Raw genomic sequence first — 18,582 nt, 5'->3', positions numbered from 1 at the left:
CGGGCCCAGCCGCTCTGCGGCATGTGGGATCTTCCCAGACTGGGGCACGAACCCGTGTCCCCTGCATCGGCAGGCGGACTCTCAACCACTGCGCCACCGGGGAAGCCCGAATGCTACATTTTTAAATGGCTGAGAAGTATCGAAGGAAGAATACCGTATCGTGAGACATGAAAATTACACGAAATGTCCAGCATCCATTAAATAAAGCTTGACTGGAATGCGGCCACACGGGGTTGTTTACCTCTGTCTGCAGCTGTTCCCACACTGCGATGGCAGCATCCAGTCACCGCAACAGGGACCAGGCGGCCGGCCCAGCCTGCCGCGTTTCCCATCTGGTCCCTTGCAAAGCAGGTCTGCCGACTCCCGCTCCCTTCCACCCCGACTCTCACTCACTCTTCCCACCTCAGATTAGGGGGCTTTTCTGAAGACTCCCCGACCCAATGTGGCCAACTCGATGCCACCCCTGCTGATCCCCCATCACAGCCATATACCCCTCCGCAGGGTGGGCATCCTGCCACGTGGTCACTGCACACAGACCTGTGCACACGCCCCAGCTGACTGCCAGCTCCTCGAGGGCAGGGACCACGTCCGATTTCACATCTCCATCATTGCTGGGTACCAGGTACTCAGCAAATACCGAATGAGTGAATGAACGAATGATGAATGAATGAACGGAAACCTGAACCACATGAAAACCCTCCTCTTACGCCAATGAATAACTGTGAATTCAATAAATAAAGGAACCCCAGGGGATGTTTCTTCTTCTGAAACCTTATATTCCTTGGTCTTTCTCTTCTTTCTCTATGATGATTTCCTTACACTATCTTAATTTCATGACTTTTACCAACACTGATGACTCCAAAATCTCCTACAAAGCTCTCCTACACTTCCCAATCTTACATGTCCAACTGTCTCCTAGGTATTTACACCTGGTGTCTTACAGGCACTTCAGACCTAAGAGGTCCAAAGCTTGGCTGCACTTTCCACCCCCTTCTCTGTCTCCAACTCAGGAAATGGCATCAGAGTCATTGAGGCTAAACTCACATCACCCTCAGCACCTCCCTGGGCTCACCCTCACCCCCATCCAATCCACACACCAGATACAGCTGCTCCACCCCAGAAGCATCCTTGGGGTCCACCTTCGCTTCTCCCACTCCATCACCACTGCTGAGATTCAGGCCATCATTTTCTCATCTGGATTCTATCAGCTTCTATCTTGCCTTCCTATCACCAATTCTTCACTGTTCTGGAATTCTTTTACAGAAAAACTAAACTAAACCTGATCACACTGTTTCCCTACTTAAAAATCTCTGCAGGGAAAAAAGTGAGCAGAAAATATGAGGGTTGTTCATAGCAAAGGACATAAAAATGTCTCTTAAACACATTTTTAAAAAATACAAATTAAAAGAAAAACACAAAAATAATTTTAAAATAATAAAAGAAAATACATTCAAAATGACTTCTAGATACAGTTTTTGTCTGTCAGGTTAGCAAAGGTCCCAACGCTAGATCACACACACGTGGCAGGGCGTGAGGGAAACGCTCTCACACATCACAGGTGGGGATGGCAACGGGCGGCCTGACCCCATCAGGGCTTCTTCATAGGTACAGTGTCTATACAAGGTATAAATGTATATACTCTGCGACCTAAGTCCACTTTTAGAAACGAATCCCACAGAGAGACCTGCACATGAAATGTGACATGTACACAGCTATTCACTGAAACGTTGTTGTTAATAGTAAAAGACTGGAAACAACACAAAATGCCTATCAGCTCAGGACTCATTAGATACATTATGGTTCATACACGTGATGCACAACCAGGCAGCTGTGAACACGAGTGAGTATATGCTCTCCAACGTACAAAGGCCTCTAGAAGTGCACTGAAGTGAGGAAAAAAAAGATGTACAATAATCTAGTAGAGTATACCACTTTTACGAAGAAGAAAGAAAAGGAACTTGTATTTGTATTTGCATTAAAAACTGGAAGGATCTGGGGATTCCCTGGCGGTCCAGTGGTTAGGACTCAGCGCTCTCACTGCCGAGGGCCCAGGGTTCAGTGCCTGGTCACGGAATTAAGATCCCACAAGCCGCGCGGCGTGGCCAAAAAAAGAAAAAGAAAAAACAACAAAAGCAAAATCAGTGAAAGGAGAGTACACACACACACACAGACACGCATACCCGTGGATCAGTCACTTAGCAATGGATTCACAGCGTAAATGCACAGCCGTCTTCTCTGCCCTCCATCCCTCACCCTCCCAGAGAAATCCCGCTGGCTGCGGTGACCACAGTAGGAAGCCCGCGCTCCTTAGCTTTGTAAGCAAAGCCCATCACCCTCCAGGCCCCTCTGGACCCACGCCCACACCTTCTACCCCGATCACACGGAAATTCTGTCCTCAGGCATTCGTTCCACATCTTTCAGAAGCCCTTTGACCTGCTGCGCCCTCTGCCTAGAAGGTCCTACCCCTTCCCTTGCCCCGGCAGAGTCCTAGGCGTCCTTCCACATCAAAGTCAGACGACAGCTCTGCGGGGTCGGTCTCCTGGGACGGCCTCCCCGACAGCACCGGCTGCTGAGGCCCGTGCCCCCAGCCTGTTAACCTACCTGGTTCTGGGCCCTGTGTGTGACTGGACCCCTCATTAGACCATCAGCTCCTCGGAGGCAGGAGCTCTGCCTTATTCATCTTCACTTGCCCGGCACCTATCTTTCCAACAAATGCTCCCAGCCTCCCTCGCCCTCCCCTCAATAAACAAGTGAGAATGTTTTGCCCTCCAGGGTAACAGGCGCCTTCACCTAATGAGCTGCCCTTGTCTGAATAAGGTCCTGAAAGCAGACACAGCATTAGCAGTCAGGAGGGGTCTGTGCCCTCGATCATGCCTGCCAGGCACACCTGCAACCGCCTCATCAAACGATTCCAGCTCCTCCTGTGCAAGACGAGGGTATCAGACTACATGTGCGGTCTGCATCCTTTTCAAGCCACAGAACACCGTGAGGGTCCGATAAGAACTACAATTACTCTCCTTCCAGAACCCCCGCCTCCCAAATGCCCCTACACAAACAGATGCAAGACCTGACTCGTAATTTCAGGAGATTCACAGAGTGAATGACATCTGAAGTCACTTCCAACTTTAACACTCTCCGAAGGATGGAAGGGTTAGAGTGAGGGGAGAAAGGATCTAACACTTTCTGATCATTTACTGAGCACCGGACCCTCGGCTAAGCACATTACATGCATTAATTCATTTATTCTCCATCCCAGACCAGTGAGGTGCACATTATTATTCTCCTTTTATAGATTAGGAGCTGGGATGCAGGGACGTTAAGTGGTAAATAGATTGTCAGTGAAGGTGTACCTTTCTGACTTAAAGCTCCCAGTACTTTCTGTAGGGACATTCACATCCTCCCCGCGGTGGTCAAGGGAGCCGGTCAGCCATAGCCAGTAAGCACCAGAGGAGCGAGTCTGGTCTGCCCCCCAGCTGCTCCCCACGTCGCTACTCCAGGCACCGCCAAGATAGGACACAGAAGGTAAGTGCAACAAACAAGAAGCTCCAACGCCCAGGCCCCTCCACAGCTGGCAGGGAAATAAACAACCAGCCACGGACAAGGAGGAATGGCTTTGATTAAGGGAACCAGTGAAAGAGTCCCAAGCCCAAAGAAAGGCAGCAGCGCAAAGACCTTTTCAGGTCTGGTCCCTGAGAGCCACACAACCGAGGCAGACCCCTTGTCAGCCTCGCCGGGAGGCAGACACGCTTGGGCTCAGAGAGGAACAGGGGGGGCCCGTCCAAGGAGGCCCAGAGCCACAGTCCAGAGCAGGCGAGAGCCAGCCTCACCACGTGCATCTCACCCAGGAGGGAATCCAGGCTGCGGAGGGCTGGGAGCCTACGCCATCCAGAAATGCTCTCTTTGAAACAGGAATAAAATGGTACTTCTTCACCCTCGGAGGCGGTCTGCCTCCTCTTAAAAAAAAGCCTGCCTGATGAGAAAGGAGTTGTGCTGGTTACTTAGGTAACTGAAGGTACAGAGGGCGCAGGGCTTGTGGACTCCCCTGGGTCTCTGGAGGGCGTACGGTGGGCCCCAGCTAAGCCCGGGAGAACTGCACCCAGATCCCTCTGCCCCCGAGTGCGTGCCCCCTTCATGACGCTGAGGACGAGGCCCCAGGCGCACGGAGCCTGGCGGGAGCTCCCAGACCCACTCCGCCCGGCCCCTCCCTCCTCCAGGGCCTCCTCACACTCAGTCTAGGTTGCTCACCTGGTCTCCTGCCTTTGAACTTGCATTTGTTCGACTCACCCTCAACAGTGATGCAATCTCCCAATCGCGTGCTACTACCTGAAGGGTGAGGTTTAAGGTCTTTATGTTGCCGCCCATGCCCTTCCAGACCTGATGGCTACGGAGGAGCTTAGCAGCCTCCTCTACCTGATTCCCAGGTTTTCCCCGAGCTCGTACCAGTCGGTCTTTCCAGAACATGCAGTGCCGCCTCCCACTCTGTGTGTCCTGCACAAGCCACGCTCTTTGCCGGGAAAGACCCCTCTTCACCCGTCACAAAACCTGCTCCCCTTCACCGCTCGGGTCAAGCCCTACGACCCCGGTGGAAAGATCCCTCTTTACCCGTCACAAAACCTGCTCCCCTTCACCGTTCGGGTCAAGCCCTACGACCCCGGTGAAGCGCTGCCCATCTCTCGAGGAACCAACAACTCCTCCTCCAACTGTCATCAGAGCCTCACGGACACAGCACACGACCTGCCGTCCCCAACACTGGACCGTGAGCCCCTCAAAGGCAGAAACGACCTGTGTATCTGCAGCACTTCGCGGGGCGCCTGCCAGGCAGGTACTTCATAAACGTCTGTTGAAGGAATGGACGGAGACGGGAAAGGCTGATTTAATAAATGGACGCATCAAACAGTGGATTTGGAGAGCTTTTCCTTCCTAATGCCTTCAAAGCCCACAAACCCTCAATTTCCAGGACTCTGTAGACAAATAGCCTAAAATATCAAATAAATGTTCTAAATTACGTATACTGATACCAGCCGCTTCCCTTTACGTTGAAGGCACTCCTCAAGGTAACATTTAAGCATATCTCACTAGGCTTCATCATTTACTGCCCCAAACTACACTTCTATTAGCCTCCCAGTTCACCAGCAACCCCAGCAGCCAACAGACGAGCCTTTCCCCAGGTGTCCTTCTCGGGATGTGCTCCACAAAAGGGACCCTTTCACAGAGTGATTCCGTGTCCTGTGACTCTGGGAAATCTGCTCGCTCGCCCCAACTCAGAGATAGAGAGAGACATGCAGGACCTTTCCAACTCACTATTTTCCACACTTGGTTGAATATCAAATCTTCTCTTTCCTTTGAAAATCCTAATAATACCCAGTGTTCTATGTCACACACTTTGAGAAATGCTACCCTTGGCCAGTTCCTGACTTATGTCCATTAAAAAACACAATCTGAAAATCTGGCCTAACTTTTGTCTAATGACATCACTTCATTTTATCCACGGACATAACAACACGGCCGTTTCATGAAGACATTGCTTCCAGCCTAAAATGCAGAAACGAATCTTGAAAAAAATAACTTAGCAGATTGTGTTTATCCCCACGGTACCATAAATAATTCCTAAACTTCTAAACTGCCTCTTTGCAAGGGAGAAAATAAAACTGAACCACTGAGTAGCACATCACTACCTGCCTTCAAAGCTGCAGTGATCCCATGAAGCAAGAGTTTCATAAATAGTTTAAATAAAATTCAATTATATGAACATCCTTTTTTATCTTTTTATTAGTCTCGGAGAGTTTCTTTAAGGGGTGTGGGGAAGAAACCTGATTAACCAACCATAGATACCAAAGTCAGGCTGCTATGCAATTTTCCATGTGGGGCTATAAAACAACCCAAAATCCCCTGAGGGCTGTATTAATACTACACATCTCTGGCTTGTTTAAGAGGCCAAATCATGGGATCCGAGAGCTAAAAGGAAATCTGGATGTTATATCATCTAAGACCCTTATCTTATAGATGAAGAAACTGAGACCCTCGGGACTTGCCCAAGATCTCCAGCACAGTGCGTGGCAGGGCCTGGCTGTAGACAGATCTTCACTCCGAGGGCCCCCCGGATCTTCTTCCTGTTACCTTAGGAGCTGCACTGAGCAGCTAAGCACAGACAGGCCAAGGGTTAGCCTGGGAAACTAGGGTATTTCCCTCCACATTTACTGTTTAGATGAGCCTGGAGAAAGAATAGTACACATTGGGACAAGGAAATGGGGGTCCACCACTCATGTGCTCATCATTCATTTTATAATACATATATAGAGTGCTGACTGTGTGCTAGGCATTGTTCTAGGAACTGGGAATACAACAGTGGTCAAAACCAAAAAAGTCGGGCTTCCCTGGTGGCACAGTGGTTGAGAGTCCGCCTGCCGATGCAGGGGACACGGGTTCGTGCCCCGGTCCGGGAAGATCCCACATGCCGCGGAGCGGCTGGGCCCGTGAGCCATGGCCGCTGAGCCTGCGCGTCCGGAGCCTGTGCTCCGCAACGGGAGAGGCCACAACAGTGAGAGGCCCGCGTACCGCAAAAAAAAACCCAAAAAAGTCCCTGTTCTCATGAAGCTTACATTCTAGTGATTCCAGAGTTTTCTACCTGAGACTGATTAAAGACAGACACCTGGAACTAAACCTTTAAACAGGTTATAGTGAGAACATGTTTGCACACACACACACATGATCTTCCATATGTCAGAAGCATGTCCAAAAACTCTCACAAGGAGGACTTCCCAGATAAATCCCATCCCCAATCCCTGTCTGATTTAGGAAACAGTCACCACACACACCAAAATACTGGGAATCTATTTCAGTGGCTTCTCTAGGGAGGGAAGCAGAAAAAGTCAAACTCTTTTTCAATCATCCTTCTCACTACGCTAGAAAGGGAGATGGTGAGGAAAAGCATGAAGGAATAAGTGAATTCCGTGTAACGGTATTGGAGGAGGGACGCTTAAACACACCGGGAGCCCCAGGTGAGCTGAGGAAGAATATGCAAAACGGCCACAATGTACATCTTGCCAGCCAGCTACTGTGGATGGACAGACCACCACAAACGTCAACAAGCACACAGCTGTGGGCCAGGGCTTCAGCTGGTCCAGACTGGGCTGGCCTCAGGGCTCCAGGGTTGGTTCAGGTCCAGTCCGCCTGCTTCTCACTGTTCGAGAACCAGCAGGCTGTGCATGTTCATCTCATAACAAAGGCAGAAGCAAAAGAGGGCAAAAGCGCTGCCAAGGGCTTCCGAGCCGTTGTTCCTTCATCTGCTGACATCCCTTCAGCCGAAGCGGTCAGGGCAGAGGGGAGGGTCCTCTTCCCACAGTGCAACGTGCTTCACAGTCAGCAGGCAAAGTGCATGGATACGGCGGGGGGGGGGGGGGGGGGGGGGGTGGCGTGGGAATAGTAACAGAGTCTGATGAAAGACATGACCGTTTGCAACGATCCAAACTTGCCAAATGTCCACTTCTGTCTAACCTGAACCTTCTATTCGGAAGCTCACAAACTAGTTCAACAGCTTCAAAATGCCAAAAGCTAAGAGCTACTATTTGGATTGTATTATTATTGTTGTTGTTGTTGTTATTATTATTATTATTACTAGGGTTACTGCTTCAGGAATGAGGAGATGATAGGAAAAAGGAAAACAGTTGAAAATGGAAAATTAAGTCCACATTGATGGGGGAAGGACAGCTGCTTTATATCGGCTAAATATCCAGGACCTTGGACAATGAAAGTAAGACGCGGACAGAATCTCTGCTTCCAGAAGCCTCCCACGTACAGGAATGAGGCCACAGACAGTGCGCAACACACAGTACAGCTATCAAAACGTCAGAAATGTGTACAGGTACCGCAGCTTGAAGCAAGTTACCAAGATCTTTGCTCTTATTACAGTAGCAGAAATACTGGAGGGGACGGCATGGCTTCTAAGCAGGATCAGAAAGAACTACAAAATATACGAGGAGACAAATCCAATTCTGTACAAACAGTATAGCTGAGTCCCCACGCAAGCTCCATGTTGCCTTTCCCAGTCAAACAAGAGCATCCCAGAGTCTGCCTTCCCAGCCCCAGGAACTGCCACAGAGGGTGGGACCAGACTCAACAGAACATTAGGAGAGAGAGGGGAGACGTTTGAAAGTCATTAAATATGCAGAATCCCCACGCTGAAAATATGAATGATACAGCAATCACATCAGAGACTTGAGCCACTAGAGTCAAGCACGACAAGCAGAAGGGTTATCTTTACAGAACTTGTCAACTTACACCCACTCGCATTCCCTGACAAAGTGACTTTTTGGGAGAACGATGTTATATAAAGAAACCTAAAGCTACTCAAGTAAGAAATATAGACATTCCATTCATGAAAGAGCAACTTAAAGAAGAAAAGCCACAAACCTAGAGAATACGATTTTAATATATAAAAATGACAAAAGATTAGTGTTCAAAATAGATGATGAATTCCTACCAATCAATTAAAAAAAGACAGAGATAGGCTTCCCTGGTGGCGCAGTGGTTACGAATCCGCCTGCCAAGCAGGGGACACAGCTTCGAGACCTGGTCCGGGAAGATCCCACGTGCTGCGGAGCAACTAAGCCCGTGAGCCACAACTGCTGAGCCTGAGCTCTAGAGCCCAAGAGCCACGACTACTGAAGCCCGCGCACCTAGAGCCCGTGCTCCACAGCAAGAGAAGCCACCGCAATGAGAAGCCCACGCACCACAACGAAGAGTAGCCCCCGCTCGCCGCAACTAGAGGAAGGCCGCGCGCAGCAACGGAGATCCAGCTCAGCCAAAAGTAAATAAATTAATGAATTAACTAATTTAAAAAAAGAAAGACAAGGAGAAAAATGAGCCCTACCCCAAAATGAGCAAAAGAAAAGCTGCATGTGTCAAGTAAATTTATAAAAAATGTGATCAACCTCAACAGCAATCAGCTAAATGTAAACGAAACCTCAGCAACAGGCTACTCTAAACTCACCAAAGAGACGGACCAAAGTCAGGCGTCCGCGGAGAGGATGTGGGGCAGCAAGAACGTCCATGCAAAGGCTCGAGGCAGAGCGAACTGGCCCAGCTGCCTTGGGAAACAGCCTGGTGACACCAACAAAGCTGCAGCTGCCCCGAAGTGCAGCAACTCCACAGCCAAATAAAATACGCCTCAGAGACACTCGCACTCCTGTACGTACAAGACGCACAAAAGTGTGCACGAGGAGCATTTGTTAGCAGCGAACAAAAAAGGGGGAAACGGCGAAGTGTCCATTAAAGAATGGATGAGTAAACTGCAGCATATTCACCCAGCAGAATTTAAGCAGTGAAAAATGAACGAACTAAAACTCTACACATGACAACAGAGATGAACTTCATAGCACTGCATGGAAAACCAAAGTCATGAGAGGATGGGCAGCATGATTCCATTTGTTAAAGCATAAAAGCTGGTGAAAGTTAGCTCGTTTTACAATATGCATAGAAAAACTATAATGAAAATCAAGGTAACAACACAAAATTCAGAACAGTGATTGCTCACAGGAGTGGGGGGAAGGGAAGGTACTAACAGGGAGGGACACAGGGGACTTCAACTGTATCATGTCCTACCTCTTCAGCTGGGTGGGGGACACTGGACTGATCTATATGGTAAAGGACTGGAAGACAGACAGAGACAGAGACGGGCATATAAAGTATCAGCATGAAGTATTCCAATGAAGAAAAATTTTAAGGAAAAAAATTATTTTTTAATTAGGGAGACTTAAGCATGTTATGGCCAAGAGTAAAGAATGAATACAGGAAGAACAAAGTTGGACTAACACTTCCCAATTTCAAAACTTACTACAAAGCTACAGGAATCAAAACAGTGTGGACATGAGGACAGGAACGTAGAACAATGGAATAAAATTGAGTCCAGAAATAAACCCAAACATGGTTTTCGACAGAGGTGCCAAGATCATTCAGTGGCTCCATCAGTTAGACCTCCAGTGGTCTAACTGATGGACAGAGCTCCCTCTTCGCATATCCCAAAGCCTGATCTCACGAATGGCACGTAAGCTCACGCTCTAATTACACAGCCTCATCTTCCCTGCCTCACTCCAAGTTTTACAGGGAGAAGTCACATCTTACCATTTGTTGTATCTTCCTCTTTGTCTAGCACAGTGCCTTACGCAGACAAGATGCTACGTGTAGGAGTGGCATGTCTGCTTGTATACAGCACAGTGCTTGTACAGTCTTGGTCTGTGCCATCTGGAAGTTCACCAACTTAGATCAGTAACACTGAGCGATATAAGTGTGTGTAGAGGCTGTAGAGACTTCTATCAAAGAGGGATAGACTGCAAATAGATTTATTCTTAGATAGGAAAAGCAGCATTAGGTATAACAACTGGGCGTCCAAGCAAAGACAAAGTACACAAGCCCTTACAAACAGGAACTGAACTTCTTCTAGGGTGCATGCTTCATGTGTGCCTATCACCAGTATTCCACCCTGAGTGCAACCAGGACGAGGGCTTGGCACACTCCTCCCCAGTCCCTCCCCTCCCCACTCTGCCCACCGTGCCTCTGTTACTGATATGGACCACGTGGCACCCTAATCATTCATGTTTACATCTCTGTGCACTGCGCTGGTCTCAAAGGCAAGGACAATGCTTATTTGCTTTTCTATAGCCTTAGAAGTAATTCAAGAAATATTTGACAAACAAACGAACAAAAGAATGATTATTTAAAACTAGAAACTGTTCACGTACGTATTTACAAGGTTTTCCCCAAAGAGTCAAGTTTTAAATTTTAATCAAGAGGTAAAGAAGGCAATTCCGCTTTTAAAGTTATTTTCCACTGTGGAGACTTTTCTGCTTCCTGGCCCAGGTATAATCTTCTAAATTTCACAGGGGCTCAATAGATGGTAAATTCCTTCCAGGCATGATGACAGCCCGTAGTCACCTGGTGATGGTTTCAGATGTTCCTGCTCTGTATTCTACCTGCAAAGACAGCAGCCTGAGTCAGCCCAATGGGAAAAAAGTGTGTCGTATTTGGAGACGTGACTCACTACCGTCCTCAAGGGAAAAACAATCAGATCATCATGACAGCAGTCGCCACCCAGGTCACAACTACCAAATCTAAGCAGTCAGAAAGCAACGGAGGGAATTCCCTGGTGGCGCAGTGGTTAAGAATCCGCCTGCCAATGCAGGGGACACAGGTTCGATCCCTGGTCCAGGAAGATCCCACATGCCGCAGAGCAACTAAGCCCATGTGCCACAACTACCGAGCTCGTATGCCACAAGTACTGAAGCCCGCATGCCTAGAGCCCATGCTCTGAAACAAGGGAAGCCACTGCAATGAGAAGCCCATGCACTGCAATAGAGTAGCCCCCACTCGCCGCAACTAGAGAAAGCCCGCGTGCAGCAACGAAGACCCAACACAGCCAAAAATAAAATAAATAAATAAATTTATCAAAAAAAAAAAGAAAGAAAGCAATGGTGAAGGCACTAGAGCTTAAAGAAGAAGAAATAAAATTCTCTAAGCTATCCGGAACAGCCTTATCTTATTCTGTGCACAAAAACACACACGTGCCATAGTCAACTTAAATGTGTAATAAAGTGTTTTCAATGCCTGTTCAAATTAGGAATCTAATCTCATGCTTTTAATTAAATGCACTCGATCACAGAGATAATACACGGGGGATGAGCCCCTCTGCAGGAGTAACGAATAACTACACAACAGAGTTTTGTTTGCTTTTGTTTCATTTGGTTCCAGCTCTTCATTCTACGTTAGGCAGAATCATTTATTTGAAAGGAATTTCTAGCCACTTCAAAATCATGCAATTTACTGTTCAGGCAGCAGAACACAGTAGTTGATTATGGTCGGAAAGATCTGGGCAAGCGACGCTGCCAGCCATTCGAGCCTGATCACCTTTCTGAGGCTCTGTAAGATGGGGTTAGTAACAGCATCCACCCAGAGCCCTGTTGTTAAGGTTAAATGAAAGAAAGCCTCTAGGGCATTTAGTGAGAGGCTGGCACACGTCTGCTATTATCACTGCCCCATCAGCCTCTCGGTTGTCATTTCAGCATTTAGCTGAACCTCTGAAGGGCCATAAAGATGGAGAGTTGTAACCATCAATTTTAGCATTTCTTGGAAGTTCTATTTTCAAAGGCAGGGGAGGGGAGGAGAGGGGAGGGAAAAAATACAGGAGGAAAGACAGCAAGAATGGCAAACTGAACAGAGGCATAAAGTGCCCGGAGCCAGGCTTCCGCCACACCGTAGGAACTCAGAAAACAGAAAGTTAGCTCCACTTGCAAATGCTGTCTGTGGTTAGTGACTGCCAGGCACACAGTGTAAGCATTTTAACTACAGACGTCAAAACACATTCGAGTCTGAGAACACGGAGAAGAACTCTGTCATAATAACTTCAACTTCAAATAGCAAAGCCCACACAGAAATTCTTTTATAAAATCATTTCTTCTTCCTTTTCTTTAGTCTCTCTCTCTCTTGCAAGGTATTTAACTTAAATTTTATGTGTACCATTTCCCAACAAACGAAAGCACATCCCACCACCACGGTGAATCTCTCAGACACGTTTGCATCTTAGGTGTCTTCTTTTTTTTTCACTTTGCCATTTCCTCCAAGAATCACCTGACATGGCTGATCTAACTGCAGAACAGCAGTCTCATTAATGTGCAATAATGACTTGGAAACCTGTTTCAGAGACTGTATTCAGCCAATTACTGTGTGAATAAACCTCATAAAAACCCATCCAGGATACTGGAAACATACAAGGAAGCACGATTCCAAGCGGCAACTCATATGTGACTCACCCTCCCCCCGAAGCAAAACAAACAAAAACACCACAGAAAAAAAACAAACAAAACAAAACACCACAGAAGTATTTGAAGTTAGTTCCTACTCAAGAAGAGATTAAAGCTTACATATTTGCTCCCAGTATTTTGTGTTTTCTATTAAAATACATATACATCTCTTTTATTTTCCTGTTTCCTACCACTCTCAATTTTCTCTCTTCCTCTAAAATCATTCACTCAATCCAGAATCATGGATACTAAAATGACCAGGATCAAAGACGTAACCTAGTTCCAACTGGCTAGAAATTGTTTCTATGACGTGCAGGACAGGCTCTGTTTAAATATTTTCGACTAAGGGGGCTCTCTGTTAATAAATGGCTCTCACCATTTGAAAACAATGTTTAATAACATCAGAGATTAATTTTTACTGAAACAATTTTACTACGCGCCAGACCCTGTGCTAAGCACGTCACGTGCATCACCTCCACTAACCCTCATAAAGAAACTTTGAGGGCGGTATCGCTGTGCTCATTTGACTATGAGAGAACCGAGACTGGCGAGGTTAAACAACCTGCCTGAAGACACACAGCTGTCAACTGACAGAACACGTGCTGCTTCAGACACGCAAGCCCAGGCCTCCCAACTTTTACTCACAGGCCCTCGTTTGCGACCTCTCTGCTTGCTCTTCTCCAGGACAGACCTTCAAATACTGGAAAACCACCCAAGGACCACGTGGTGCTGTGCTGGGCCAGCTCTCCCGCAAGCATTGCTTGGCCGAGTGGAGAGGAATCTGTGAGCTGGCTGGTCCGGGCCCCTGGGGAAGAGGGGTCGGGGAGGCCAGGCCCCAGGTCTCCCAGCCCAGGCAGCACCAGCTCCTGCGTTCACGGCCGCCCCATCTCCCGTCTCCCTCCAGCCGCGTTCTCTAAGGCCACGACCTTACCCATGGTCCATCGCAGCTCTGAGTCACCAGAAGGGACGGCTCCCCTCCGGTCTATGGTGGGAGGCCCGTGACCAGCCCTGAATCAGAGCCACCACCCTCCCAGACCACAGAGCGCATGTCCTTCTCCAGGAGGGAGGAGCGGGGGCAGTGGGGAGCCGGCTCATGGGGTCCCCTCTGCCTGCTGCTCAGGCAGTGACCCCTCCCCACACGCCCAGTCTCAGCCAGCTTCCCATGGAGGATGTACACTCTGAACAAGTATTTTTAAATTTAAATTCAGATAGTGACTTAAAAAAAAAACCTCAGAGCTCTGAAATTAAGTTTAGAGATAATCTTTTTTTTTTGGCTGCACTGCACGGCTTGTGGGATCCTACTTCCTGGACCAAGGATCGAACCCGGGCCCTCGGCAGCATGGAGTCCTCACTGCTGGACCACGAGGGAATTCCTAGAAATAATCATTATTGTTAAGCAATGGTCCTGCAGAGGAGAGCTGGAAAGATCCTTCTCGAGTTCTTACAGAACGGGGAGAATGTCATCAGAGCCCCCATTTTCTTCCCTCCCTCCCAGTCAGGGAGCACTGCCAACGCTGAGGGTGGCAAACCACCAAACATCACAGGCCTAAGTATTTTTATATTGTGTTTTTAGCATATTTATGAAATACCTGCTGAATTTGGTTCCAAATGCAGTAGGAACAAAAAAAGGGATTATATGTTGGCTTTGTTCTTAAATAGTCTGGAAGACAAACCACTCTCCTGGGACACGCATCAAAGACCTGTCGGCAATTACAAAGCAGCTGATCAACAAATATGAAATCACAAAGTACAAACCAACGCCGGGCGCTGATAAGGAAGAGCTCCAAAACCAAGAAGCTTTTGCAAAATTAGCCACGAGAATGAAGTTCTTCCAGAGTGGAGTGCCAGAGAAAAGTCTAGAGGGCAACATACAAGGAGAGAAAGACGGAGGCTAGTCCTACAGGAGTAGGTGAGCGCGGATGCAAACGAGCCTGTAAAGGAAGTCAGCTGGGAAGAGAGAGCCTGTGAATACACGTGGATTCTCTTCTACCTGAATTTACCAGGCGCTGTTCCATCACCCCACAGCCAAGAATTTCCAGCCATTCCCCGTGGAAGTTGATCTCCATCTCGAAGGAAGGATGAGTAAAAGGAAAGTAGCAGTCCACCCATCTGATGTCCAGCCCTGCAAAGACACCAAACACAAACAGACATGGAGCGTTAAAGGCAGTCTTGCCTTTCCTGTGATCAAAGCTGCCCTTCGGCTAATGACACCAATTCCTACATTCTGACTAAAATAAATAGCAAACAAATTAATTTGCAACACTTTGGGGGGAGGCAATAAATCTTAAAACTTGTGAAAAACTGGGCATGTCTTTTCCAATATGAAAAACACTTTGTGTAGCTCCAGGACCCTCTAAAACCAAATCAATCACCTGCCAAATCCCTGCAACCACCGGGCAGAGGAAGAAATTAGGTCAAGATAATGGGGAAAGCAGGTAATTCTGCTAGTTTCTATAAGTGAAAATGACATCTTCTCAGAGTTAAAGAAAAAATACTTTTACTGTTCTTCAAACTTACATATCAACAGTATGACTAATTCAGGATAAACTAATCAACTTTCACTTCCATAAATAGATATATTAATTTTTATTAACTTTATAAGAGCTAATAAAAGGTTAAATGAAATAAGATCAGCTAAATTTAAAAAGTCAAAATATTTTTTTCTACAGATGAATGATAAATATACTCACATCCAAGACAAACCAAAAAAGTACATGCTAAATGCCGGGATGAATTTCTCAATATGCAATCATAAATATGTCACTTACAAACAATAATATTATCATTTAACAAAGGAAAAGACTAATGAATTGAAAACAAGTCAAGCCTGCAGAAAGCAGAGGTCACTAAGAAGAGAAGGCAGAATAGGAGGCCACGTAGCAGCCAGATGCCCCTGTGAGGACACCCAGAGCCCTCACAGCGCAGGCACTGAACAAAACCAGTAACAAAACTTGCTTCCGTTTACTGAGCACTTACTATGCCTCTACCATTCCCATTTCATAGAGAGGTGGAAAAACTATTAGGAAGGTTGTGTGTCCTGCCCATAGGCACACGGCTAGCAGGTGACCAGGCTACACCCGGGGCTGCCCGACTCCAAAACTCCTGCTCTTGACAATTAAAACATAATTCCCTGCCCATCGTGAAAGATATTTCAAGAATCAAAAGTCACAAACGAACAGAGTTATAAAACAAAGGAGCCCTTGCTATGCTCAGAATGATATAGGAGAATATAGGTTTTTCTTTCATTGTTCTGTTTCAGTTGCATTTATTTTTCTAGATACTTGCTGTCAATGGCAAGTGACAACTGATTTCTGTTTACAGTCGTAAGACAATACTTCCCCCTTTTATTATACATGTGGTATAACAGACAAATATTAAACTCCACGTACATACAGTGCACACGGTTGATAAGTGCTGACATACGTATACATCCATGAAACATCATCACTATCAATATCAGCAACATGTCCATTACCCCCCAAAGCTTCCTCATGCCCCTCTGTAATACTCCCCACCTGCCCATCAGCCCTGCCTCTCCTCCTCACCAGCCCTCCTTCCCCAGGCAACCACTGACTTCCTCCCTGTCATGACAGACGAGCTGGCACTGCCTAGAACTTTATGAAAATGCAGTCACACAGAATGTATTCTTTTTCTGTCTGGGTTCTTTTACTCGGTGTGATTATTTTAAGACTCACCCATGTTGTTGTGCATGTCCACAGTTCATTCGTTGCCATTACTGAGGAAATTTCGCCAACATTTTTTCTACCCGGGAAAAAAATGTACATGTTGGGGCAGTGTCTGCAAGTCCCCCGATATTTCTGTACAGAAGCCCCTACGTGCAGACCAGTTGCCTACTTGCCACTGAATTCTGCAAAGAAGGGACCTGGACACCTGTGTGCTCATCCATCTTTGGGACCAATAATCCCCTACCAATATTGTATGAAAAAGCTCCAGAGACAACCCCACTGGCAAACAGAAATGTGTCAAGTGTTGGGATGTAAAACTGAGCGCAGAGGACGGGCAGACAAAACCATGTTATTCGTTCTTTTTGTAACTCCTGGCAGGTGAGCACAGATCACCTTCTGAGAACAATTTGGAAAAACAAATTCTTTATACATGGCTTTTTATACCTGGATCAAATTTTACCGAAAGCAAGACGAGTTTTCAGGGTTAACATGATGATTTCATATAATTCAACACCACTAAGTGCCTGGAACAAAGTTAGGTACGGTCTACACAAATTAATTTTCCTGTTATTTCTTTATTTTATTCCTTTGGGTAAAGTTTATCTCTTTATACCTCACACCTAGAAAGCTTAGGTTCCCCCCAGTCAGAGAGAAAGCAACTTAAAAACATTAGTAACGCTCAAAATAACCACAAGTAACTATTATCAGTGTTCATTAAGCCTGAACTCGACCTTTCCTGTGTGCACACCCATCTGAGCTGTCGGTGCCAGTGGTGTCAGAGCACAAGGACTGAACTGAACAGCGGTGTGACGGTCTCTGCCCTTCTCTAGGAACCTTCTTTTATCAAAGGACTTTGGCTTTACCACTTGTAAAACTATAAAACATTATAACTTTGGATAAAAACTTTTTTAATGTTGACTAAATTCTCAAGATAAAATGTCCACATGTTGGTCGCATCAAACCTCGCTCTCTTTTGGTTGAAGGCCTCCGCCACCACAGCCCTAGGTTTCCTTTTGCTCAACCATCCTACAGGTGTGTCTCTTTCAGTAGCAATGAAAGTAACGGCTCCACAGTGAAAAACGCACCCAGCAAAGAGTGACAAGGCAGGGAAGTTGGCCAAAGTCTCTCAGGACACGTGAGATGATTAACATTACGCATCTAAGAGGCAGAACTCACTGATGACAACAGCACAGAAACTAACCCAGAAAACACGGACTGGCAAAAGCTGTGTCCAGTGCGACTAGAAAGCTTCTGATCCTTTTACCTCCTCAGATCCTTTTTCAACCTGTGACCCTGCAAAGAATGCCGAATCCACAAACCATTCACTTCCTTTTTCTACTACCTTAAGGATTTCTCCAGTTAAATTCGTCTTCCTTCACATAAACAGGAAAATGGCAAAAGCTACAAAGTCCCACCTTTGAGAAGCCTATGGCTATACTTCAAACATAAATAGTCACTATTTAAAAGTAAATTATATTAGTTAATGTGTAATTTTTTATCAAAATACCATATCCTTTTACATATTCTAGCAATTTAAATTTTAGTTACTTTGACACATAACAGTAATTTTTTTCATAGCTGGTGGTAGAATCATTTATTAATTACTTTTATATTACCCCCAAATATACACTTTCTTCTTGTTTTCGCCCCATAACCTCAAAATTATAGTAAGGATTATTATAGCAGATTGAAAAAACATCTTGACATGCAGCGTGTATCAAAGATGTGATATTGAATAACCACCTAAAAACTATGTTAAGTATGGCTTATTTCACACGTCAAGTATCAGGAGTCTGTGAAAAAAATCCACTAAGAACTAGGCGTTTTGAATTATACATTAACAGAGGGAAATTTCTGGTAAACATGTCCAAATCACATGGATTCATTACGCATTAGACTATTCTTACTGGTGATTAGTTTAAATTACATTAAATGTACATATATTATATACCTAATGGAAAATAATGCCAAAGTTCGTTCTTTCTTTTTTCTGTTTTATGTGTGTGTTTGTCTTTTTCTTTTTGGTTTGGATGTAATAATTTACTTAAACATATTTACAAATGAAGTTCAGAGCTTTTTAAAAATTGTCTCAGAACGCTGTGAGA

General features: G+C 46.1%; 1 protein-coding gene across 6 annotated transcripts in view; it reads right to left on the bottom strand.

Moving 5' to 3' along the window:
* The window catches only part of FARS2 (phenylalanyl-tRNA synthetase 2, mitochondrial), a 383,657-nt gene that overhangs the window by 253,560 nt on the left and 111,515 nt on the right, over nucleotides 1-18,582 (bottom strand). For 4 of the 6 annotated variants that reach the window (XM_027128280.1, XM_027128279.1, XM_027128276.1 and 1 more), the window contains one exon: nucleotides 14,782-14,913. The exons of the other annotated variants lie outside the window; for them this stretch is intronic. In XM_027128280.1, coding sequence (XP_026984081.1) covers nucleotides 14,782-14,913 — 132 coding nt within the window. The remainder of the gene's footprint in view (nucleotides 1-14,781; nucleotides 14,914-18,582) is intronic. 6 annotated transcript variants of the gene reach the window in all.

This window comes from Aethalodelphis obliquidens, unplaced genomic scaffold (genome assembly GCF_003676395.1).
Source record: "Aethalodelphis obliquidens isolate GAN/ISIS:26980383/991018 unplaced genomic scaffold, ASM367639v1 scaffold34, whole genome shotgun sequence".
Classification (NCBI taxonomy): domain Eukaryota; kingdom Metazoa; phylum Chordata; class Mammalia; order Artiodactyla; family Delphinidae; genus Aethalodelphis; species Aethalodelphis obliquidens.
Note: the sequence above shows the minus strand (reverse complement) of the source record. Positions and strands in the feature narration are given on the sequence as shown.